Source organism: Esox lucius, chromosome 16, assembly GCF_011004845.1.
Source record: "Esox lucius isolate fEsoLuc1 chromosome 16, fEsoLuc1.pri, whole genome shotgun sequence".
NCBI lineage: Eukaryota > Metazoa > Chordata > Actinopteri > Esociformes > Esocidae > Esox > Esox lucius.
The window spans coordinates 32,507,685-32,531,079 of record NC_047584.1 but is presented as its reverse complement, the minus strand read 5'-3'; the positions used below and the strand labels follow the sequence as shown (position 1 = coordinate 32,531,079).

General features: G+C 45.2%; 3 protein-coding genes across 11 annotated transcripts; 1 reads left to right on the top strand and 2 right to left on the bottom strand.

Annotated features, from left to right (window-relative positions):
• The first annotated feature begins 1,728 nt into the window (after nucleotides 1-1,728).
• Nucleotides 1,729-3,973, top strand: LOC105016599 (protein-lysine methyltransferase METTL21C-like). Its single transcript, XM_010880536.3, has 4 exons — nucleotides 1,729-1,846; nucleotides 2,284-2,447; nucleotides 3,266-3,383; nucleotides 3,520-3,973. The coding sequence occupies exons 1-4, from the start codon at nucleotides 1,729-1,731 to the stop codon at nucleotides 3,915-3,917; spliced, it is 798 nt and encodes a 265-aa protein (XP_010878838.2). The 3' UTR covers nucleotides 3,918-3,973.
• A 3,628-nt stretch (nucleotides 3,974-7,601) lies between these two features.
• On the bottom strand, nucleotides 7,602-12,143 carry LOC105016570 (rhodopsin kinase GRK1-like). Of its 2 annotated transcripts, none has more exons than XM_010880508.4 (7): nucleotides 10,856-12,143; nucleotides 9,517-9,644; nucleotides 9,272-9,429; nucleotides 9,091-9,174; nucleotides 8,862-8,986; nucleotides 8,488-8,689; nucleotides 7,602-8,286 (listed from the first exon to the last, which is right to left on the bottom strand). In XM_010880508.4, exons 1-7 carry the CDS (start codon nucleotides 11,552-11,554, stop codon nucleotides 7,997-7,999), a joined length of 1,686 nt encoding a protein of 561 aa, XP_010878810.1. In that variant the 5' UTR covers nucleotides 11,555-12,143; the 3' UTR covers nucleotides 7,602-7,996. The 2 variants fall into 2 exon arrangements, with proteins under 2 accessions (XP_010878810.1, XP_034142650.1); XM_034286759.1 differs by having other exon boundaries at nucleotides 8,094-8,286; nucleotides 8,582-8,689.
• A 94-nt stretch (nucleotides 12,144-12,237) lies between these two features.
• tfdp1a (transcription factor Dp-1, a) lies at nucleotides 12,238-22,243 on the bottom strand. Of its 8 annotated transcripts, none has more exons than XM_010880504.4 (14): nucleotides 22,226-22,243; nucleotides 21,524-21,588; nucleotides 21,311-21,390; nucleotides 20,051-20,133; nucleotides 19,435-19,498; nucleotides 18,745-18,848; nucleotides 17,930-18,051; nucleotides 16,776-16,941; nucleotides 16,298-16,444; nucleotides 15,525-15,593; nucleotides 15,271-15,422; nucleotides 14,958-15,124; nucleotides 14,642-14,723; nucleotides 12,238-13,345 (listed from the first exon to the last, which is right to left on the bottom strand). In XM_010880504.4, the coding sequence occupies exons 4-14, from the start codon at nucleotides 20,060-20,062 to the stop codon at nucleotides 13,207-13,209; spliced, it is 1,224 nt and encodes a 407-aa protein (XP_010878806.1). In that variant the 5' UTR covers nucleotides 20,063-20,133; nucleotides 21,311-21,390; nucleotides 21,524-21,588; nucleotides 22,226-22,243; the 3' UTR covers nucleotides 12,238-13,206. The 8 variants fall into 8 exon arrangements, with proteins under 8 accessions (XP_010878806.1, XP_010878803.1, XP_010878802.1 ...); XM_010880501.5 differs by lacking the exon at nucleotides 22,226-22,243 and adding an exon at nucleotides 21,983-22,129 and having other exon boundaries at nucleotides 21,311-21,395; nucleotides 21,524-21,592; XM_010880500.5 differs by lacking the exon at nucleotides 22,226-22,243 and adding an exon at nucleotides 21,983-22,129 and having other exon boundaries at nucleotides 21,524-21,592.
• Nucleotides 22,244-23,395: the final 1,152 nt, after the last annotated feature.

Here is a 23,395-nt window from a genome sequence, read left to right as displayed (position 1 = left end):
AATAATATGGCAGCGTAAGACCTTGGGACTGAGACTGTGTTATTAAGTCTGGGTAATTAAGACTGTGTTAAATTGGCTGTGGACAGTTAATATGGGAGCACATTCATCGGGGGGGGGACATACTGCTTCTCATTGGCACTGTAACTGCATTCCAAAATGGGACACATGCCAGAATAACAGGGTTTTGACATAAACATGTTTTTGGACTACAGTACCCACGAGCCCCGGCGAACCAAAGTGCCCTGGCAGACACTTGGGGTGGTGACCGTGATGCCAATCTGCTCTGTTAATCAAGACAATCAGGTTTTACACTGTCACACACACATGAACATGGGGACTGAACTAGGCGTCAAGTGAGCGGAGATCAGCAGAGAAGGTTTTAGCCAAATAAGGGGTCCTGGCTTTAGGCAGCATATCTGACTGTCTGTCATTCTGTAATGCTAGCCAAGTATGTCTTAATTTATTATGCTCCCTCTCTCTCTCTGTTTCTGTCGCTCTTCATCTCCCTCATACACCCGTTGTCCCTCTCCAACTCACTCCTTCTGGAAGGTGCAGCTCCGGGGTTTTAGGGGCGTGTTTGAAGGGACGGTGCCAGGCTTTAAACCCAGGATGCTGCAGACAGAGAGACACAGACAGAGACAGACAGAGACAGAGAGACACAGACAGAGACAGACAGACAGACAGAAAAAGGCAACCAGAAACGAAGAGAGACAGATACTGGGACAGATATATTAAGCTACAGAAACAGAGAGACAGGGTCTGACAGAGACAGAGAGACAGGGTCTGATAGAGACAGAGAGGCGTAGAGAAACAGGGTGAAAACATCAAACTACAGGTCTGTATCAAGTCATACCATCATCATCCTTGATTTCATGTGTTCTGCTTATTCATGTCATACATCCTCATGCCTCATTCCATGTTGTCAATTCATACTTATCCTACAACAGCTCATGTATTCAGTTCACTTTTTAAATACTTCGTTAACCTCTCTGCAGTACGGGCTCATCGTTTTTAAAAGCCTAACCACATGAGCGTGTCTGTCAAAAACAGTTACATTACACGTATCTCAGGGTGGGAAATGTTGCTTCAGTCCTGAAAATCTACAGTGTGACGGATTGTTGAAGTGGAACTCTGTTGACCGCCCAACCCGTTTGGAGAAAGATTAATCAGTGCCGGAAGAGAATGGTGCTGAGTGAGGTCGGGATGTGGAGCGGTTCCTAATCGATACATAAGAACCCACCCGGACCAGAATCAAGCCAGAACTAGGGGAGCCCCAGGGTCTGCTCAGACCTGTCAGACATGTCAAGGTTGGGGTGACAGGCTCACATGAGCCCACACATGTAGGCAACAAATACAGTACACACACGCACACATACACACACAAAAAAACTTTAGGAATCTTCATCCACATGGACAAACACACAATGATTACCCAATCAAAATAAAAAATGTCCCGACCCCCATCAATCTAAAATTAAAGCCTAACCCTTAAAACCCTTAAAGTAAACCCTGTAACTTTTTAACAAATCCCTTAACCAAAAATGGCCTTTTTATGCTTGGGGACCTGCGAAAGGTCCTCACAGGGTCACATTTCACTTGTTTCCCCATTCTTGCTGGGAATTGTCGTTCCCCATCTTTGACGTGAGATGTTAACACACATAGCTCTGACTGATGCTCGGACAAAAGGTCAACCAAAGTATTGGATGACTCCGTCAGAGTTCCGTGGACATGCAGACACGACCTACAGCCGAACGGCAGGACCAGGACAGGGGAGATGGAGAGACCGGCGAGAACAGGGACGAAGAACAGCACCCACAGGTGGGGGGAAACGGAACAGCAGACGAAGGCAAGTGTAGTGAGGACTGGTGACTGTGAACCTGTGGCGGCGTTGTCAGCTGGCCGCCCATTGTAGTTGTGTTTTTGGTCCTGGTGCTGAGATGTCTTAGTCTCATGTTCTTAACGTGTGTAGAAGTGGTCCTTTGAGTGTCCAGCGTGGGGTTGAGTTGGGGTTTTCAATCCTCTCCTCGGGGACTCCCCGGCTATCCCAATATTTAAAAAAATTCCAGATTCAACTCGATTCAGCACTCCCGATTCAACCCGATTCAGCTCTCCCGATTCAACCCGTCAGTTAATCATCAAGCCATCGATCAGTGAATCAGCAAGTTCAGTTCTACAACAAAGATGTGAATCGTCTGGTGGGCCCCAATGAGAGGAGTGAAACGTACAGGTACAGAATAGCTGGTTAGTCTGGTTGTGGTCCTAACTGGGTCATGTCCCCTACAGTGGCGTCTGACCGCAAGCAGATGGCCGGAGAGGCGTGGGACAGACGGAGCACGTGGAAGCCCAGCGTTTATTATTCTCTGGGGAATGAGTGCTTCCACATCGCCGGTCATGAAATCTGCATCCGAGAGTCCATGGACTCGTACGGCGCTCTAGTCTGGCCTGGGGTGAGACCTTCGCTGGCATTGGGTTATGTCGCCGGATGCATTTGCCCAAGGGAGAATGGAAATTCATTGCACTTAATTCGCACTGATGGATACGATTGCTCCAGCGTCCGTTGTGTCGATGGTGACAATGATAATGATGATTTTATGCTAATGTTATAGTGGTTACGCTATTTTATGCTAATGTTATAAGGGCGAAGATGATGAAATTATGAAAGATAATTATGTAATAATGGTGATGATGATGAAATTATGAAAGATAATTTTGTAAAAATGGTGATGATGAAGGGCGATGATGTTAAAAATAGTGAAGATGATGATGCAATAATGGTGATAATGCAGACGATAATGCTGACCATTATAATGGCAGTGATGGTGAAATGATGTCGCTGTGTGCAGGTTTTAGGTTTAACTCTACTCATGGGGACCAAATGTCCCCATGAGTAAAGTAAAACCAGAAACAATTTGACTCATGGGGACTTTCTGCCGGTCCCCATGAGACAAAAGTCAATTTCCAGCTCAGGGTATAGGGTCAAACAGAGAATTCATTTTACAATTGGGGTTTATTTAAGGTCCAGGAGTTGTTGGTTAAGTTTAGGGTTAAGGTTAGGCATTACATCTAGGTAAAGTTTAGGCATGAATGTTATTTTATTGAAGTTAAGGTTAGGTTTAGATTAGGGATAGGTTAAGGTTAGGGTAAGGGTTATGGTCAGGTTTAGAGTTAAGATAAGATTAGGCGGAGCATGCAATTTCTGGTCCCCATGAGGATAGCCATACAAACTTGTGTGTGTGTGCACATGTGGGTGTGTGTGCGTATGTAGGCAGTTGCTCTGAGTCAGTTCCTGGAGAATAACTGTCACCAGGTGAACCTGCTGGATAAGGCCGTGTTGGAGATCGGTGCAGGGACAGGCTTATTGTCCATAGTGGCCAGTCTGCTGGGTGAGTCTATACATCTGACCCCCGTCAGTCTGAATAACTGCCTCATTTAGAGGGTCAGTCTGTCAGTTTGAGACACCGTACGACAGACTAATTCATTTGACTGACTGACCTTTCCTTTTATATTCCTGTTTTCCAGGTGCCTGGGTCACAGCCACTGACCTGCCCGAAATCCTACCAAACCTGACCTTTAACCTCTCTCGGAACTCAAGGAGGCGCTGCCGCTACGCACCCCAGGTGGCAGCCCTCACCTGGGGACAGAACCTGGAAAGGGATTTCCCCTGCACTTCCTATCGCTACGACTACGTGCTGGCAGCCGATGTGGTGTATCACCATGACTACATGGACGAGCTGCTGGCTACCATGTGCCACTTCTGCAGACCAGGAAGTGGCACCACACTGCTCTGGGCCAATAAGATGAGATTCCAGTCCGACCTGAGTTTCACAGAGAGGTTTCAGAGTTGTTTTAAAACCACTCTGCTGGCAGAGTTTGACGAGGAGGAAGTGAGGGTCTACAAGGCAACACCACGGGAGTAACACCACGAGAGTAACACCACGGGAGAGTTTTATTAGACAAAAACAGTGTTTTGACATTCCGCTTATACATTATAATAACAACCTGTGTCCTTCAAAAACTAAATGACTCAAAACCAAGTGTGACTTCTCCAAAAACAATTTTATTTACATATATCATTGTTCTTTTTCTTCATTCCTTTGATCCTTTGACAAGAATTGTTGCTAATAAATTCACTTTGAATTACTTAGAATTTTTCTCAACACATTTTTCGCAGTCTTAAAACATTCTTGTAACTCCACTTTATATTTTTTCACATTTAAATAAGCCCAGTGTCTTCCAAAGACACTAGTCAAGAAAGTTTAAAGAAAGAATTTTTATGCAAAGAAACATCTGTTTAAGAACGAAATGTTGACAAATGGAGGAAGTGTCTGGGGAGAGGGAAGTCTGGGCATCCCTGCTTAGACTGCTGCCCCCGCGACCCGGCCCCGGATAAGCGGAAGATGATGGATGGATGGATGTTGACAAATGTATAAGAGTAAATTTGACTTGTAAAGTTTCCGAGGTTTTCCTTAACAACAGAAACAACATGCTGGTAGTTTGTCATGGCTTCAACAGAGATATTTTTAAAGGTGTTTGCATTTCATCTGAAATCTACCAGTGATAGTCCCACCTCCATTTACAATAGTGAACAAACCATTTGAATGAATATGAAAATGTGCTTGTTCAAGAAGATGGTAAACACAAATACTGATAAAAAGGCTTTCTTCAACTATGGCTTTTATTCGGGTTAGGTTTGGTATGTTTCTTAGCACATTTAAACCCTTCTTAATTCTGAAACCTTCTCTTATTTTCAGTATCTTTTTGTTGTCTCATTACCACGATCACCCATCATTACCACGATCACCTAAATGTTGGAACACAGACGCTCAACTGAACAGAGGTCCAACGGTCATCTAGCAATCTCACTAACAGCAGAACAAACCTAATGATCAATCAACATTCAGGGTCACTCAAAATAACAACTCAAAATGACAAGTCAAAGGTATGTTTTGCTGTTCCTCAAGGCTCGGTTCTGGGCCCATTATTGTTCTCACTATATGCTCCCTCTGGGTGATGTAATCCGAAATCACAATGTACATTTTCACTGTTATTCAGATGACACACAGTTATATATTTCAATGAAGCATGGATAAGCCCCTAAATTAGCTACTTTGGAAGAATGCGTTTCAGATATTAGGAAGTGGATAACAGAGAATTTCTTGCTCTTAAACTCAAGGAAAACAGAAACGCTTTAGGACACAAGAAACAAATAGTGTTGTTAGCAGATCTCACTGTAAGCTGTAAGAAACCTCGACGTCACCCTTGACCCTGACCTCTCCTTTGAAGAACATTTTTTGCAAAAATCAGTAATGTTCTATTAAAAACTGATGCAGAAAAACTAATCCATGCTTTCGTTACTTCTAGACTAGATTACTGCAATGCTCTTCTTTCCGGTTACCCTGACAAATCAATAAATAAACTTCAATTAGTGCTGCACACGGCTGCTAGAAACCTAACTAGAACAGATTATTTTTTTACAAATTAAGCTGCCTGTTAGGGTTAGGGCTGATTTTAAGGTTTTACTGTTAACCTATAAATCAATACATGAACTTGCTCTTACTTACCTTGCTGAAATTATCAACTTTATAGTTACAACTCATTCTGCTGGGGGTAACGTCGGGTGCTGGTTTAGCTCAGTGGGTTACTTCCTCATAACAGTTATTTCATGGTCTGCAGGCCAGAGGTACGACCCCGGGCGCTGTCCTGTGCTTTTTTTTTTTTTTATGGAAGCTTTGCAAACGCGAAATTTCTCCAAACATATCCCCACACTTGCAAAAATGCTTGTCGTGTAGCCTACAACTTTATAGTTACAACTCATTCTGCTGGGAGTAACGTCGGGTGCTGGTTTAGCTCAGTGGGTTACTTCCTCATAACAGTTATTTCATGGTCTGCAGGCCAGAGGTACGACCCCGGGCGCTGTCCTGTGCTTTTTTTTTTTTTTATGGAAGCTTTGCAAACGCGAAATTTCTCCAAACATATCCCCACACTTGCAAAAATGCTTGTCGTGTAGCCTACAACTTTATAGTTAAAACTCATTCTGCTGGGAGTAACGTCGGGTGCTGGTTTAGCTCAGTGGGTTACTTCCTCATAACAGTTATTTCATGGTCTGCAGGCCAGAGGTACGACCCCGGGCGCTGTCCTGTGCTTTTTTTTTTTTTATGGAAGCTTTGCAAACGCGAAATTTCTCCAAACATATCCCCACACTTGCAAAAATGCTTGTCGTTTAGCCTACAACTTTATAGTTAAAACTCATTCTGCTGGCGGAGACGAGAGGCGCTGGTTTAGCTCAGTGGGTTACTTCTTGTGTAAAAATTATTTCATGGTCTGCAGGCCAGAGGTACGACTCCGGGCGCTGTTCAGTGCTTTTTTTTTTAATGGAAGCTTTGCAAACGCGAAATGTCTCCAAACATATCCCCACACTTGCAAAAATGCTTGTCGTGTAGCCTACAACTTTATAGTTACAACTCATTCTGCTGGGAGTAACGTCGGGTGCTGGTTTAGCTCAGTGGCTTACTTCCTCATAAATGTTATTTCATGGTCTGCAGGCGAGAGGTACGACTCCGGGCGCTGTCCAGTGCTTTTTCTTTTTTTTATGGAAGCTTTGCAAACGCGAAATTTCTCCAAACATATCCCCACACTTGCAAAAATGCCTGTCGTTTAGCCTACAACTTTATAGTTAAAACTCATTCTGCTGGCGGAGACGAGAGGCGCTGGTTTAGCTCAGTGGGTTACTTCTTGTGTAAAAATTATTTCATGGTCTGCAGGCCAGAGGTACGACTCCGGGCGCTGTTCAGTGCTTTTTTTTTTTTAATGGAAGCTTTGCAAACGCGAAATGTCTCCAAACATATCCCCACACTTGCAAAAATGCTTGTCGTGTAGCCTACAACTTTATAGTTACAACTCATTCTGCTGGGAGTAACGTCGGGTGCTGGTTTAGCTCAGTGGGTTACTTCCTCATAACAGTTATTTCATGGTCTGCAGGCCGGAGGTACGACCCCGGGCGCTGTCCAGTGCTTTTTTTTTTTTTAAAGTTGTCATACATACCTACACGTAACCTACAATAGCAAGATGGAGGCCTTTTAATTGGACCTAGAATCTCTAAACAAACAGCTGGAGGCAGGTCCTTTTCTCATAGAGCTCCACTACTGTGGAATGATCTGCCAATTAAGGTTAGAAATTCATACTTTCAAGTGTCTACTAAAAACTAATCTCTACATCACGGTTTATGATTAAGTGCTGGGGGATTGGGTCAGTTCTCCTTCCCCACTAAGTTATCCTTCTCCACTATAAATTGTTGTTGATAATTTTCCCAGTCTCCTCCCTTTTTAAACTTCAGGAGGACATGAGGTCCTGGTCCACACCTGCGGAGTACCTGGTTTGGGGTTGCTGTCCCGGTCCTTGTCCATCTGGTCATAATTCTAACCTAGTCTAAATTTAAATAGACTATGGATTTAGCCCACATGCATTTATTAATTATTCCAATTTAACTTTTAATATCTCACCTGGCACAGCCAGAAGAGGACTGGTCACCCCTCTGAGCCTGGGTCCTCTCTAGGTTTCTTCCTAAAATTCGGCCTTCTTAGGGAGTTTTTCCTAGCCACTGAAATTGCTCCTTGGGGTTTAAGGCCGGGTGTTTCTGTAAAAGCACTTTGTGACAACTGCTGTTGTAAAAAGGGCTTTATAGATAAATTTGATTGATTCCATCTCCATGGCAACGTTTAACCGAATAACCTGATTGGCTGTTATGGACTGTCCCCGAGTGCCTGTTTGGGTCCAGGTGTCATTGTCAGAATAGCGACGTTTGTCCCCAGGTTTTTGACAGCTCTTCCCCTCGCTGTTCTATTCTATGACGTCAAATGTTCAATAAAGATTCCGTTGGTTGCCTTTAGTGATGTCATCAGACAGTGGAATGTTCCACACCTCCAGACAGAACTTCACCTCGGAAGTCTGCGGACTGTGTTTGCTCCCTATTCTCTGTGCCCTGTCTCCTTGGAGAAAGTCATGACAAGCAGCAGGTAGATGACCTGGGCTGCTCCAAGATGGACTCCCTGCGGAGGTCATTGGGCACGGTGCCGGTGGGACCCCAGACATTGAGCTCGCCGTACACCCCCATCTCAATCATCTCCTCCTGCCAGGGGATGGGGATGTTTCCGGAGGAGAACTCGTCAAAGAAAGCACTGTCCACGTTGTCCAGCACCACGCCCTTCACCGAGGAGAACTCCCCCACGTCGTCCAAGTCCTTGGCGTAGACCACCTTGGCGTCGGGGACAAACGGAGGGGAGAGGATGCCTGCAGGAGAAAGGGAAGGCTGGGGGGTTGGACAGACTCACACTGTGGTACATGTAGACGAGGGCTTCTTGTGCTTCTCACGTCAGACCTGTTTTCTGTGGCGGCTGGAAGACGACCAAGCTACGAACTCAGGCAAGTAATTACGGTCTGACCCAAGCACACAGACAGGACGGCACAAAAACAAACCCTTTGGCTTCCTACCGGCATTAAGCCTCCTCCAGTTGATGCCACTGAAGAAGGGGTGCACCCTGATCTCATCGCAGGTTCCGTTCCTGAAGCCCAATCGCAGGTTCACCTGTTTCTCCAGCAGGGCGGAACAGATGGACTTGGCGTTCTCGCTGAACATCTCTGGGTAGACCACAGTCCCGGTCATGATACGTTCCTTCAGCTCCTCCTTCTCAACCTGACCAGAGGGAGGCCAGGTAAGGAGGAACATCGTACCATAAATAGGCCACCTAAAGCCTCGAAACACCAGTGGTTCTACATGACCAAAAACAGAGGCCTAGGACACGAGGCAACAAAGGACTACACACCCGTTATCAATATGAACGCTTGAAATGACGAAGCAGGGTTACCTTCTCCCCTCGTTCCCTGAATGGGTTCTTGGCAGCCATGAACTCAAAGAGTGTGACCCCAAGGGTGAAATAGTCCACCGAGGTGTCATACATCTCTCCCTTCAGCAGCTCTGGGGCCATGAACCCTGGTAGCAGAGGTTAAAGGTCACACACAGTATGCATTTCGGGGGACTCTAAACCCACTGAGAGATAGTGAGGTCAGGCAGATGAACCCACGGGAGAGGCTGACCTGGTGTCCCAGCGTAGCCTTTGACCTTTTCCTCATTCTCCTTCAGCTCCACAGCCAGACCCAGGTCAGAGATACGCACATTACCTGAGGAGACAGCATTAAGACAGTGAGACATCGCACCAGGCTCACAACGCACAAACGTGTGCGTGCACATGCCCAGTATGGCACACTTAGTGGGTACCTTTGTTATCCAGAAGCACGTTCTCAGGTTTGAGGTCTCTATAGATGATTCTCTGCTGATGCAGGTGCTCCAATCCTTGGATGATCTGAGCAGCGTAAAAACAGGCCCTGGGCTCCTCAAACCCTGGGTTGTTCTCGTCCACCAGGTAGATGTGGTACCTGGGGTAATAATGGAAAACAAACGTTCTACAAATCTATCGTAACCAATAACAAATATTATAGTTTCTGCTGCATGTGAGTGTGTACTTCAGATCTCCTCCATTCATAATGGTCATGACCAGACAGAGCTCATCCTTGGTCTGGAAAGCGTAGGCCAGTGACACGATGAAAGGACTGTAAACCCTGGCAAGGATCCTTTTCTCCACCATGGCACCCTAGAGTAGAGGAGGGGGAAGGACATGAGTCACAAATCCACACTGCTGCCCCTCTCGTTTGATATCTATGAAGAGGTAGGATGAAGCAAATGTCAGAATTTACTTTGTGGCAGGTTAGAAGTAAAACTAAGGGCAAAGGGTTCGAGAAAATGCAAAAACAATTCTTACTTTTCACATCAATTTGACATGTCCTCTGTTCTAGACAGTACCCAGTCGGATTACTTTTAACAAGCATCCAACCTTTCTCCATTCTTAAATGTCATTACTGATATTACATGGACGGATAGGTTAAAAATAATGAAATGTAAACCTTAATCTCCCCTACCCAATCATATTATTTCAGTTATTGTGATGATGGAGGTACAGAAATGTATCTCCAATCAGGACTCTGAACTAGTTTTCAAGGACATTAATTAAATATCCCCAGCAGTTCATTTGATGGCAGCTTTCCCCTAAAGCTCTACATAACCGCTATACCCCTGTGCTGTGTTTAATACCGATGGCTAAGGCAACCAGACAGACACTATTATAATCTCTGCAATGTGTACTGTGAAACGCAACCTGGAGAACAGGTACTGCAGCATATATCAAAACTACTGTCAACTAGTTCCATTAGCGTAACCATTGACCCTTGAGATGAAAAGGGTTCACTTCCAGCAGTCACAGGGACTATGCTGTATATGACACCTGAAAAAGAATACCCATTTATGATTGTACAATGCAATCTGGATTATTTGCGGCACGGTCCAGTGCTGAAAGGGGGCTCTTTATCCAACTAAGTCCATAAGGCACCCTTAAGCTTTTTTAGAAATATATACAAGATGCATTTAAGCAAAAAAAGTTGGGAATGTAAAATGTTTTTTTGGTATATTTCACAGAAAAATAAACATGAATGGGTAAGGAATGACTTACGAACAGTCTGGCACATATTATACTCAATTATTTACAATTTCTTCACTGCATTTAGCATTCAGACCCCCACCAACCCGAATTCTGTTTGACAATATGCAAAAACCATCACGCTTCCCATAAAAAAAAAATTTTTTACTGTTACATTTTGATAGCAACAAAAGTGTGATGTATACAAATGAATGAATTTGCTCTTGGGATATCGTTTCTTCAGCAATTACAGAAAACATCACCTCAGTGACACCAGTCCAGGTGAGCCATTAGAATACACCAGCCCTCCCATCCACCCATCAACCTTTCACCTGGTAGCCATTCCTCTTCTTCAACCTCTTTTTGTTGAGCTTCTTGCAGGCGTACAGTTTCCCTGTGGCCTTCATTTGACAGGCAGACACCTCTCCGAACCCACCCTTCCCGAGCACACGGAGGTTCAGGAACCAGTCTTGGTCCATGGGCTGCATCTCCAGCCACTTCCACTGGAGGAACCTCTTCAGGTACATGCTCTCCAGGAAGAAGGCGTAGGGAGCCTCCTGGAGGTATCCCAGCACCGAGGCCAGCGTCTGGGCAAAGAGGCCATCCCCGGCCCCCTTCTGGGACTCCTTCACCTGGTTCACTATCTCCGGGGTCAGGAAAGGGCAGTAGAGTTTGGCCGAGGACTCCAGGTAGCGCTGGATGATCCGGGACCCCTTCTGGGCCCGGTCTGAGTCCTCGGCCAAGTCAAACTCCTCAATGTCCCGCCACAGGTGGCACGGGCCATGGTATTCGGGTGTCGCCTCCAGGAACTCACGGAACAGGCGCTTGCCAATTGGCTGCTGCACGCAGACCCACTGAAAGGAGAGGTCCAGGGACTCCTGGAGGCCCTCGCACACCGTGATGTGGGGCAGTTTGAGGCGGCTGTGATACTTCTTGTCACGCAAGACGGCCGAGTTGGAGCCGTCAAAGCTACCCCGGGCACTGATGTAGGTCGAGTTGGCAACCACCGTGGTCAGGCTGCCCAAATCCATGGCAACCGAGGGCGACGACAAGGACACTCAGAAGGAGAGCATGGTGACAGAGGAAGACAGAGACGGAAAGCACGGACAGGGCAAGGGACAGCCAAGTGAGAAGTTCAAGCGCAACAGCACGTGTGAGAAAAAAGAGAAGGCGTGTGAGAAAAAAGGAGGGACGACAGAGGAATGGAAAGAGGTGAGACTAAGGAGAGGGGAGGCGCAGGAAGGCGGGGCAACACCTGCAGCTGGACAGCAGATCCTCCTCCTGACCCAAGGCCCACTGTCCTCATGGCTTTACCTGACTCCACACCTTTCAGACAGTAATACCTTTATCCAATAACACCCTAATACCAGGCTGTGATCCATTTAAACTGAGACACCACGGCCAGTGCAGCGCCTCCACTACAGACCAAAAAGGCCCCACCACCGCAGGGTATAAGCACCAAATCACCTGGTAATACTCCTGGCTTCATGAGCATACGCAACTCCCAGCAAGCTCAACAGAGTTCCAGTCTTACCCATCACCACTTATCCCTGTGCGATTGAGACTACAAAAAAAAGCCTTGGAAAAACCAGGACCTTTATAGATGCGAAGAATAGAGGAACACTCTCTACAAACGTTACATATGGAAGAAAAGTTGAAAAACAACACTCAGCTGAGTTACAGAAACCCACAAATAGTCACTAGAGACATCTTGTTAAAACATTCTCTACATTTAATTCACAAACGTACCTTAGATAACAGAAAGTTTTTTTTGTTGGGAGTCAGTACATGTGTTGTTCAGTTTTACAAAGATCTTGGAAAGAAGTCGATAGAGACCTACACAACCCACAAATTTATTACATCAATAATGTCCAGGTCTTCATTTTTCTGCTAACCTGCAAAGGACACTATAAACTATCATTCTAATAGGATCGGGTTCAGTCGCTCACATAGCTTAACATTTTCCTAAAAAGGCTGTAAAGGATCAGTATTTTCATCGCTGGTGCCAGTCTTCCGCAAACACACGGGGAGACAGAGCGGTTTGTGGAGTCAACAGAAACACACTTCAAATCAGAAAAACAAGGACCAGAACAGCAGCTGCCTGCAGAACAGCAGGAAGCTGGCACACTGGGGGAGATAATTGGGGTGTAACAATTTTTAATATACAATGTGTCCACATTTTCAAAAGGGAAGCCCCCATCTTTCTTAGGGCTTTGCGGCAACTGGACCGGCCATTTTGGATCCAGTGAGAGTCTATGAGCCGGCGTTCTGTAGGGCATCAGCACTGGCAACCATCTTGAAACAGTGGTTCACCACCGATTGAGTCTTAATCAAAATATAATAATAGAAATGACTATTTCACACGCCAGGAAAACTATATTCTCCAACAGCAGTGGGTTGCCTTGAATATCTTATTACTTTATTTTTTGCGTTATTCTTGAGTAGATGGCTTGCCAAGAAGTGGGAGATTACACAGAAAGGCTGCGGCCCAGTGGCAAAGGCATAGACAACACCTCCCAGAGTGCCCTTCTGTATCATCTGATTCAGAAGCCCGCCTCGGAGAGGAGTTCTGCCCGCCCTGCACACCCAAACATTCTTCAACACCCTGAGAGAGACAGCCAGATAGACAGAGAGAGACGGACTGCGCTTGCTGGAGAGGTGACGGGCTGGAGCAGGCAGGAGTTTAATCTTCATCATCATTCTCATCGTAGTCATCCTCCTCGTCATCATCCCCCATGTACGACACTGGGGTCTCCACACGGGAGCCACTGTAGTGAGAGTCGTTAGAACTGGAGGCGAGGGTGCCATCAGCAACAGAGTCACTGCACAGATGGAGGAATCGGGGAACAGAATCAATACACAGATGGAACAAGAGAGGAACAGAATAACTGCAGAGATGACGAAAGAGAGGAATAGCCACTACACAGAGCGAGAGTGGAATAGCCACTACACAGATGAAGAGAGGAACAGAATCACTGCACAGAGATGGAGCGATACAGGAGACTAAACTTTTCAACTCCAGCCCTCAACGGCCTGAAACGATACAAATGTCCTGCCTAGTAGTTAAAGATGTAATGTAGGCTATTAACAGGAATATTTTGCATGTTGGTCCTAATTTTTCAACTCCAGTGGTGAAGCATCAAAGTTGTTTTGGTCTGAAGTACCATTTGAGATCAATCTGGTTTTATAGTTGTATGCTAGCGCCATTAACTGCAGTCGCCGGAAACATGCTTTAAAACGTCCCCACAATAACTACAGAACCAGGGGTCCGTAAAGGCATGCCAATGCAAAAGCCCGGGAAGGGTAGTTCTAGTAATGTCCATCATTTAAACTATAACAATCATAAATGTGTACTACACAAACTCCTGTTTATTTCCTTTGTTTCCCTCGTCTCAGATATTTAGAAATGCGCACAGTGCTAGTCATGCATAGCCACATGCAGCTTAAATACCACAGAGACGTTTCAAGGCCAAGACAGTACTGATGCCACTTTCAGGCGCTACAAAGTTCATTTCTTATGTCAGTATGCTGCCATGCAGCCTGTGAAGACAAACAAAACATGATGTATCAGCCGATCCATTCTGACAGTTAGGAGAACGCTAAAAGCACCACGACTGAACTAGCTAGTGTGCATTATAAAAATGTGCCACTCGTGATGTTTGCAGAAAAGAAAAATGATCTTTCCATCTTCACAAGTAAAGCCACATTTTTCAAAAAGACTATGCCAGAAACTTCTTTGGTCCTTGGAATTTTAGAAAACCATTTGGGTTGATGCTCATGCAGCGGGACAGGCAAATAAGTCTGAAACCTCTGGATGACACTTCAACACTAACAGTGGAAAACAGGGTCGCAACACGCAAAGAGAAACTAAATGTTCCTTAAAGCGCATCAAACGCTTGGGACGCCAATAGGATTTTTCCTGCAAGTCGTAAGACATTAAAGACAGTATACGACTAGAGAACGTGAGAACGCGTTTACCGCTGGCCGAAAGAAAATCTGAACAGGGCTCGATTAGAGCGAAGATGTGCGTGTTGAGGGCCGGGGCTGATCAGTCCTGCCATAGTCCACGCCGTGCTGAAGCAGTCGGGGGCTACGACGGATTAAGGAGAGGGACTTGCCTGCTCTGGCCATGACAGCGCCCCCCGTTGGTGGACGACCCCCCGGTGATGTAGACGTTACTGATGGGTCCTTGGGCCATCTCTACCAGTAAAAAAAGAAAATAAAAAGACAAACAAACCACACATCAATCCGTTTCTCAAAGCCGACATTTCCACCATAATCCACATTCCACCATTTCATCCCTAGTTCTCCATTTCTAAATGGCATTTTGTGTAGTGCAATGCACCGCCGCCGAGATCTTTGGGGTGTGAAGTTAAAGCACAGCCTCCATGACCTCTGACCGCACTGACTTTTGACCGCACCATGACCTCTGACCTGTGACATAGGGCTCCAGAGCTTTGGGCACAAGGCTGCGTGCCACCTTCAGGTCCTCCGGGGAACACTTGCCCCCCTCCAGCCCGTAGGCCATGCCCATGCGCTTCAGCACCTCGATGTCGTCGTGGATCTCGAACATACTGTCAAAGTTGAACAGGTACTCAAACCTAAAAGAGGGGTAGTGCAACCACAGATGATTAATTAACGTAGAACGTTGCCTCGACGAGAAAAAAAAAAAAAAAAGGCTTTACAGGAACAAAGTCAACGATGAATTAAAATGTTTGCACTACAACACACACACACAGGGACTCACTTGTCATTGGAGATGCTGCAGTCGATCACGGTCTTCTTGCTGGTGTTGACAATGATGAAGGGGAGGTGGATGAGAGAGTTGGGCGCCGGAGGTCGGTTGGTCTGCTGCTCCGTCTGCCGGTTGCGCTGCACAAGGTTCTTAAAGGCTATTTGCTGCAAGAGACAGGGAAGAGCGTAAAACAGTGCCAAGGGGACCTGCACGTCTGCATTTCAAGCCTCCCTTCGACGCGGACCGTGTCATGGCACTTAGATCACCTGTAATATGAGCTCCTGGAGTTGTGACTGCTTCTGCTTGATTCTCTCCAGCCGCCGCTCCCGCTCTATCTAAAGAGAAGACAGGAAGTGTGGCAGAAGAAGGGCGGTGAGGGGAAAGGATGTTCCCCCTGAACGTTGTCTTTCACCATACATAATTGTGAACTTTGATATCTGAGCTAAATTCAGACCATATTCATTGTTACAGGTAAATCAATTTAACAAATCTAAATTGAAAAACTAAATGAAACTTTGAGGTAATGTATAAAGTAAAGCATGGAGGCGGAGGCATTATGGTGTGGGGCTGCTTTGCGGTTTCAGGGCCTGGCCAACTTGACATAATTTAGTAAACCACAACACTCGAGGAAAATGTAACTGCACCTGTCAAAAAAGTTGATGAGTTGTTGGATTTCGCAACAGGATGATGTTCTACAAACACAATAGAACAGCTCGGTCCTATTAAAATGCTACTGGGGGACTCAGTGAGCAGGGCATGCAAAAAAGCCCTCGAACACGACACTGTTGAAGCAGAAGTGTGAAGTAGAGTGGGCAGAAAAACCTCCCACTCCCAAACAACTTAAGAGACTGATAGACCATTTCAAGAAACGGCTACATAAAGATAAAAAAGCAACAACAGCTATGGGAGCTAAGGTTCTATGTTTTCAGAACTATGAAATAGCACCATTTTTTGTTGTGATTTGTTTAAGTGGGTCACCATGTGTCCCAAAAAGCTTTTGCGGTGGTGTACTTTTTCACATGATAGTACGTAGACTCACCTCCAGGTTGTGGCACTCCTGGGCAGAGTTGGTGGGCAGGCCGATCCACTTGATCTCCTTCTTCTCCTTAGAGATGATGTTCATGGCCATGAGGACGTTGAGCGCGTCATAGACACGCCGACGGATGTTCTTCTGATCATACACATGCTAAAAGACAAACGTGCGTTAATCTGACTGTGCGAGTGCACGTAGACACTTAGCAGATTCAGAGTGTCTTATTGTACCGAACATGTTCGGTGTATCGGCCTTTTAATCTCACAATGAGGTTTATTTTGTCTCAGAGAGCGGTTCCACGCTATGCGGCAACCTCTGGAAACGAGTGCTTACGTTGCACAATGGTTCCCCTGGGCCTGCGTTTCCGCTGTTGGGGCTTTCCTTGTATTGGTCTCGGCCGACGGCCTCACAGTTCACACAAAGGCTAGTGACCAGGCTGGCGCCCAAAAACAAAAAATAAAGTGAGAAACTGAGTAGGACTCACCGAGTCATTGGGGGAGATGTGATTGTCTGCGGCGCTGAACTCGGCCACCAGCTCATCTGCCACCTCGTTGTAGGTGGTGACACCCTTCTTCTGCACCTTCTCACAGACCTTCATGGAGAAATGTCGCAGCCCTTTGCCATTCTTCTCTCCCTTCTTACCTCGTTTCCTGTTGGGGGGGGACACAAATTTAAAAGGCACAGTGCTGTCAGAAATATACATTTTCTTTTCCAACACTGGAGTTAAACTAACAGACATGAAATAATAATAGCCCCTTTTGCAAGACCGATGTTAGAAAAAAGAACATGTTCAGGCGGGATAAAACGTCACTTCATTTGTGGTGCCAAATTATTTGATTGCAACAGACTTCTTCTAAGGGGGGGGCCTCGATATCATTGTACCATATCCTTTAAGACGTTTCCCAACAAGTCACGTGATCAGAATGAGCATGTGGGACCGGAGCTCAAGAATAACATTTAAAAAATATCTCCAATAAATCTTTTTGAAATCTTTCATTAAATAAGCACAGTGGTTTATTAGACAGTGATGGTTTTTAAAAAAAAAAATCTTATTAGAAACACTGTATAAGTGGTTCCAAAAAAAAAAGGAAAAAAAGCTACACACCCAACTAGTTTATCACTGGACAGAGAGGCGGTAGTGCCAGGATGTTGAGCAAGTATTTAGGGAGGGGAAGTTAAAGGCAGCACAAACAACCATTTGAAGTTGGCTTGAGTGGGAGGGACCATTATGTTCAATGGGAGTGACATTCAAAGTAAAGAATTACGGCTCAAAACACAGAGGTATTCTTGACGTTTGGTCACGTTAACACAGTAGATATTTTCCATTCTGGGTCACTAAAAACAGACGGAATGACATCCGGGCCTCAAGTCCTCACTGACATTACCGGACATGAGGTTTGTGGAAAGAACCGTCCAGCGCAATCAGCTCCGTTGTTATTGTCCAGTTACATTGTTGGTTTATCTCTGTGGATTTGACCATGTGATCGCCAGTGAAAACAGTGCTGTGCTCGTACAGTCGTTGGCTACCCTCTACAAAGGCTTGTGAGATGTTACTTCTTGACCGGGCAGGTGAAATGTCATTCCCTGACGTCAGTGATACAGTTCACCTTCACAGCAGGTCAACGGGTGGCAACTCACCCTGACGACCACGGCGATGCGTCGGCGGCCTGGCCCTGTGTGAGGAACTGGGAGCTGGGTGTGTGAGGGCTGTTCACCAGGATGGCACTGGAAACACTGGCCCTCTGGGGCGTGCCGAGAACCTTCAGGGACAGGAAGACAGGAATTCCAGTTTAAGAGTGAAGTTAGGGGTATCAATCATACACACTAAGGAACTTGCATTGCAGCAAAACACAGGAGCCAAGGTGAGCCCCGAGAACGTTCCAACACATGCTGCGTCCCACATATACTCAAGGGTTCCCGTCATTCGGGAAGTCACCAGTACACCATAATCTGTGCCGACTCATTGTCAAACCTTCCCGACACGGAGACCGGGGTCCATCGTCTACATGACGAGCTGGACAGATGTTAAGAGCAGTACACCTCCGGCTCACTACGTGGCCGAGCGTTACAGGCGAAAAGAAGGCCGACAGGCAGGTCAGGTCTGCCAGCCGCCTGTCATCATGTGACACCCTAAGCTGATTGTTCCTCATGTATGTACTTTGCGGATGTAACGGGATGATGGGGGTAATCCCACTGACGGCCCAGGGCGATCGGCTCAGGCTCACCCCCGGTCACCTCGAAATGACCACAGACGAGGCTCGGAAACCACAGACACACTGGCTGCAGGCGTGGCGAACAGGCAACACCGCTAGGTGCCCCTTCCAACGTCTGTAGGGGCAACCGCCGCCCTGCTCTCTAGCACACAGCCTCAAGGAAAACGCTGTTTAAATCCAGTCTGTGGTCGTCATTTCTGTCCGCACAGTGCATGGTTCAGACAGACCAGCCGCACTCACCATGTGTGGAGCGATGTTGACATTTGAGGGTCCCAGGGTTTTGGGCAGCAGTTGCTTGGTAACGGGGATGGACGCAGGATGGACCGCCACCATAGACACGACACCTGAGAGGGGCACAGTGTTATCGTTGGGGGTGGGGGTCAAAATGTGGTCACATGGAACCACTGTCCACAAAAGGTCTGCCTCTATTCATCACCTGTTCCCTCCTGTGGACGGCAGGCTTATGGGACGCTGACTAACTGACCAAGAATACAAGGACCTTTAAAACCCCGGTGCAGTCTGGTTTTAAAGCCTGTGCTTAGACAACGTTTGAAAGGGAGTAAAGTGTCACACGCTCCTTCTGCGCGGACTCATTGCCCCCTACTGTTAAATTGAAGATACACCTGGCAAAGACACTGGGACTGAATGACAAGGGCATGAACACGGTCCTTCCACCGAGCGGCCTTAAACATGCTCGAACTGTAAATCGCTCTGGATAAGACCATCTGCTCAAATGACTGAAAATGTAATGTAAACACAAGCTAGAAAGTGTTCGTCAAAACATTTTTAGTCAAACATTACTTCTAGTGGACCATCTAGGGAGGGGCCACCTTGTTTCGTTCGAACCAGACAGGCCCAGTTGAATTTGTCCCACAAAACTATTTATGCAATTAGGAAGGAACACACCTCTGACCATAATGCTTTACCCACCTTTACTGGGACTGAGATTCTGGTCGATGAAAAGCTGCAGTTCATTAGTTTCCATCAGACCAACCTGTGGGCAGACACCATCAGAATCTACTCAAGTTATATCAACAGCAAGTGAAGGAAACAGATTGACCCATTTTTGATTAACGCCAAACAGTCAATCAATTAATGTAATAAATACATTTAATATATAAAGAGCGTATTAGAATTACAGTACCAGTATCAAAGATAAAAGTTCACCAGAGATTCAAGATGTTCACAAGAGCAAAGATGCATACAGTGGTGAGCAAGATGCAAGAGAATTTCCCAAACCTCACTTTATATCCCAACACTGAAATTGTGGGGGTCGGTTAGCTAACATGAACATACCAAGACTAGTCCTGCAGAATAGACCACTTATTGTTTTGGGACACATTCCAATCTGTTCCTGGGGCCATCCCATATCACGGAGCAGTGTTATCTAAATAATGAATAACCACTTTATATGTAAACAAAGAATTTACATTTCGCAGTTCCTTCACAAGACCGTATTGAATCTCAAAAAGCTCTCCTGTGAGGTCCATGAGCCAGGCTAGCAAGAAGGAAAGAAAAGCATGGTGTAGTCTCTGATCGGACTCACATCTTTGGCCATGATCCTGTCGGCCCGGGGAAGAAGGGCTCTGATGAAAGGGCACCTCCTCAGGTACGTCGCCAATGAGATCCCTGGAACAGAGGATGTCCGTAATAAAGTTGGCGAGATTTTAAGCTGCCTTTGATGTAAAAAAGCATACAGCTGAACATTTGACTATGGATTTGGGATTTTAAAAAAGGACCAAGTAGATCCCAATCCTGTTTGTGACAGTCAGAGGCAGTTCTATTCAGATAGCCCTGAATTTACTGTCTAAGGCCGGTCCCGGCTTTGTCAGCAAAGTCAATGAGCAGTTTTCAAATCAAACACTAATCTACCACGACGTTAACAAGGCAGCATGGCACATTGTCCAGAAATGTGCATGTTTCTTCCCAGAAAATATATTATTTTCTGTTAATTGGCTGATACCTCCTGTGATCACTATATCCTCATACAGGGATCAGGCAATTGAGCTGGAAGTCCCACCCAGTCAACTAAATCAAAACAGCATACCTGCAAGGTGGCAAGTACCATGTTAAGTCCAGGTCATATACTCTAACCATCTCTATGGTGGTAAGGTCACGCGGCTGAACTATTACGCATGTACATGAAATTAATATTCTAGATGATTTTTTTGAAGGCAGGCTGCATTATCTATCAAAAAGACCAGTCTGTTTGCAACCAACCTATTGCACAAATGCGTTGGATGTACCACTAACTGGCTAACAAAAACATTGCTAGCTGACGAATTTCTCTTCCGAGGGCAACTTAAATGCATACTTCAGAGTTTAAATTGAGTCCGCTAAGATGAGTACCAAAGGTCCTCCTCCTGATGTGACACGATAACTTTTGTCATGCAAACTGTTAAGGCCTAGTTAGGTGCATACCACGTCCTAGACCTGAGATTCCCCACGAAGTTTGCATGGCAGAGCAAACGTTGCTAGCTAGCTAGCACAGGCATAATAATACACAATTCTGGGCTGGGCTGATAATTTGCTATATTTTGGAATCTGTTTTTAACCGACACGCTGCAATAGTTAGCCAACTGATGCCCGTCTTACGTTAGCTCGCTTACTACCTACCATTAGTAATATTACAGGCTAGCTAGTTTAGAGGCACGTTGAGACGAGACTGTACCGAGCGCAAATAGACGGTTGGGTATAAGAAAACATAATTAAATTGATTTTTCATGAATTATAACAATACAATGATAACTGCATTTACAAGTAAAAATCAATATGCAATAACAGATTGAGTATGAAGTATACAAACCAGTGCACGCTTTTTCTTGTGCTTCTTCGGCGTCTGTTTTTGGTTGGCATCGAGGACAGAGGAAGAGGAGGTCTAAATCCCTATCCTCAAACAGGAAACAAAACTAGACGTCAAATTATTATGATTCTAAAATAACTATGTATTTATGGTTCTGAGCAATTCAGTCTTCCACGCTTGAGAAATTGGTCTTAATTTAGTGAATCATTACTGTACCTTAACGAATTACAACTAGTGTAAGGCAGCTCGCTGGTCAATCTCAAAATGGATGCTTTTCAAACCTAACTATGAATGAAATGAATTAAGCTTGGTTGCATCGATGAAATACAAAGTCTATAGTGTAACTAATACAAGACTTCGAATTTGTTTTGCAATATTAAGTCGCCGAAGACAAAAAAAACATTACTAGGTTACACTACCAAACCAATGTGCATACTGATATTGCAAAACTGCAGCCATCATCCTAATGTTCAGATAACTAGTCATGTTTGCAATTCTTGAAATAAACGTGAAAAAAAATAGGTATAACTGTGTATACCTAAAGTGCAAGAAAGCGAGTAATATTTTGACGATCAGCTGATATGCTTGGTACAGCTAGCTTACATGTCCTTGCAGCTAGCTTGTCAAAATTAGCCAACTGACCGAAAGCTATCAGAAACAACGGGAAGTAGCTACCTAGAATGCTAGCAAGCCACCGCGGTCTGTACTGGGTAGCTGTAGCACCGTGTTACCTAAACTGCTAACATAACTATCTACCTGTAAAGATATAAGCGGGTAGACAGTCGTTTAGAGAAATAACCATATAGACATGTTCTCCATTAGAATGTCAGATGTATAAAATCCCGCTTTCAATCGATAAATACCCAAATCGATTGACTCGGCTAGCCGTTAGCTCAATACTCCTGTACAACAGTTTACCTTCTTCAAAACCAATCTTGGCGGTGTCAAACGTCTGAGGTCTCTGATTGGATCATTTTAATATGACGCAAACAATCGACTCTACTAAAGCCACACCTTCAGCGCTTTCTGATTGCTTCGTGCGTTACAACCTCATATCCCGCGTTCTCCCATTGGTCTTGGCTTTTCAGGGATCCAGGAACCTTTTTGTCGATTTTATGTTAATTGGTAGTATCTACTGTATAAACATTTTGAACTGATAATACCACTAAGAAAACATTTGAATAACACAAGTCACTGTTGTATTAACCTATTCAGTCGTCATTTAATGTTTACCCTGTAGTTGCTGCCCGTGATGAATCGTTCACGATCGAACAACTATTCGTTGAACATTGGAAACCATTGGACCCGTCCATTTGGCTCCATGATTTCCTTAACATGTTTAGCTCAAACAACGATTAGGAAAATACTCACTAAAGATTGCATGTGCGCACTGCAGCAATAATAGATAGCAAAGAGAACACATTTGTGAGTATATTTTTTTTAACGTCAGATAAAAAAAAAATATCAGCTTATCAAATAATTAGAACAGGCAGCCTAAAATGTAACATATTTGAACGTGCATTTCCCGCTATAACGTAACTTGAGCATATGAGTTTGCCTTAACACTGGAGCACTTCATTGTTCTGGTTTATTTTCAAACATTTGAAACGGAGATGTTTGGCAGGCAAAATACGGCTCAGATTAATTGAGCCACAAGAGCCGACTCACCGAAATGAGTCGGAATGCCTAACACCAGTTGCTGCACTGACATCCACCACTGTCCGTGTCCAAAAACTTTGTGCTAGATTACATTTCTCATTGCTCTGTAAGGCACGTTGATTATTCTCCTGATTACATTTGAGCGTGTTGTACAAATGGTATGCATGTCGTGGTGAAAGTGTTTAAATGCAATTGTTTCTGCATAGTGAGACACAAAAGTCATAATGTTTTTAAGGTCTGACAGACGTAGATGGCAGGGCAGCGCAACACTGATTCTATAAGTTGTAACCTTTTTACAGTCTATGGTTGTAACACGCACATCTCGGCTGAGCCGCCCGGTCATTCATGACGTCTCCGCTGTTATTTTTCAAAGATGTCCTTTCAACCTTACCAACTATTTGATCAAACACAAAAAAGTGGAAATCATCC